Source organism: Camelina sativa, chromosome 12 (assembly GCF_000633955.1).
Source record: "Camelina sativa cultivar DH55 chromosome 12, Cs, whole genome shotgun sequence".
Classification (NCBI taxonomy): Eukaryota; Viridiplantae; Streptophyta; class Magnoliopsida; order Brassicales; family Brassicaceae; genus Camelina; species Camelina sativa.
Window position 1 is genome coordinate 5,287,728 of NC_025696.1, and position 1,887 is coordinate 5,289,614.

Below are 1,887 nucleotides of genomic sequence, written 5' to 3' on the forward strand. Positions count from 1 at the left end.
TTTGCACTCAGGTCAAAAAGTCGAAGCAGTGTTGACAATGATCTCAACGCGGGACCAGCATGTGCTGTTCAAATGTCTATATACATTATTTTCTCTGTTTTGTAACAATAAACGAGTAATGAAATTATTATTTTATTGGGTTCACTTTGTAACAACCAACAAAGAGGTCTAATGAGCCAACTAGAATACAGCCCACGATTTAATAATCAAAACCATGAAACTTCCATCTCTCTTTCCTTTGCCATTTCCAGCAGCTATATAAACTAATGTCACTTACCTCAAACTTTCATCAACAATACATTTTAGATACATCAATCAGTACTCCTCCAGAAATCTACAACAATGAAGCTTTCTTGTGGTACAAGTTTTGCATTGTTGGTTTTGTTTCTCTTTGCGGCACAATCTGTGCATGTATATGCGGGTAGCTTCCACAAAGACGTTCAGATACATTGGGGTGATGGCCGTGGAAAGGTTCGTGACAGAGACGGAAAGCTTCTTTCTCTCTCGCTCGACAAATCCTCTGGATCCGGCTTTCAGTCCCACCAGGAGTTTCTCTATGGCAAAGCTGAGGTTCAAATGAAACTTGTTCCTGGTAACTCTGCTGGAACAGTAACAACATTCTATGTAAGTTACATATACTAACAAAGCATTTTTTTTATTTCATCTTCTGAAGTTCCTTAGATTACATATATTGAGTATGTTGGTCTTTATGATGACTTTGTGTAGCTAAAATCTCCTGGAACTACGTGGGATGAGATCGACTTCGAATTCTTGGGAAACATAAGCGGTCATCCGTATACTCTCCATACTAATGTTTACACAAAAGGCTCAGGAGACAAAGAACAACAGTTTCATCTATGGTTCGACCCAACCGTTAACTTTCACACTTACTGCATCACATGGAACCCCCAAAGGATTATGTAAGCTCAACCTTTGATCCCTCATACATTGTATGTTCTTACAATTTTTAAGGCTATGAGCTCATGAACTGACATTCTCTTTTTTTTATCTCCTCTCTTTCAGTTTTACAGTTGATGGAATTCCTATTAGAGAGTTCAAGAACTCCCAGTCAATTGGAGTACCGTTCCCAACAAGCCAACCAATGAGGCTCTACGCGAGTCTTTGGGAAGCCGAGCACTGGGCCACAAGAGGAGGATTAGAGAAAACAGATTGGTCAAAAGCTCCTTTTACTGCTTTCTACAGAAACTACAATGTCGATGGATGTGTATGGGCTAATGGAAAATCATCTTGTCCCGCAAATTCTCCATGGTTCACTCAACAACTAGATTCAAACAGCCAGACAAGAATGAAAGCGGTACAGAGCAAGTACATGGTCTACAACTATTGCGCTGATAAAAATAGATTTCCTCGAGGTGTTCCTGCTGAGTGCAGCTAAATTGTTGATTCTTTGATTCGTTAAATAAGTTGCTTACCATCATTGCCTTTGTAACTCAATTGGTTTTTATCTATTATTTATCATTCATTTGTTGCTCATATGTGTTGTTTCTGTAAGATGTGTTTTAAGAAGTACTGTAATAAGATTAAATTATTGAAAAACGCTATCATTTTGTGAACTTAATTGATTTCACTAGATTTGTAAAAAAAAGTTTAACACTGAGAGAGGTTCACTAATTTTACAAGACTGTTTACAAAGAACATAATTCATAGGTTTTACTAATATGAAGAAGAATTTATCTATCTGATATGAAGGTACTTTAATACTCTCCTGAGTTAGAACACTATAGTCTTAATAATTTCTGAGTGATATATTAATGGATTGGCGTGAGATAAATGATTGCGAGACTACATCGCCATACTCACATATTTGTGGACTCGATTGACACAACAATCAGACTTCGGGCCTCTTCCCTGAATATATACCATCAT

At 37.4% G+C, this 1,887-nt stretch overlaps 1 protein-coding gene across 1 annotated transcript; it reads left to right on the top strand.

The window, feature by feature from the left end:
* LOC104730289 (probable xyloglucan endotransglucosylase/hydrolase protein 18) lies at positions 271-1,574 on the top strand. The gene is made up of 3 exons (XM_010449440.1): positions 271-624; positions 727-920; positions 1,024-1,574. Exons 1-3 carry the CDS (start codon positions 343-345, stop codon positions 1,394-1,396), a joined length of 849 nt encoding a protein of 282 aa, XP_010447742.1. The 5' UTR covers positions 271-342; the 3' UTR covers positions 1,397-1,574.

Bases quoted from the DNA above. Each gene is read 5' to 3' on its own strand.
- LOC104730289 (XM_010449440.1), top strand. From the start codon at position 343: ATGAAGCTTTCTTGTGGTACAAGTTTTGCATTGTTGGTTTTGTTTCTC. The intron at 625-726 runs GTAAGTTACATA...GACTTTGTGTAG, and splicing joins GAACAGTAACAACATTCTAT to CTAAAATCTCCTGGAACTAC. The intron at 921-1,023 runs GTAAGCTCAACC...CCTCTCTTTCAG, and splicing joins TGGAACCCCCAAAGGATTAT to TTTTACAGTTGATGGAATTC.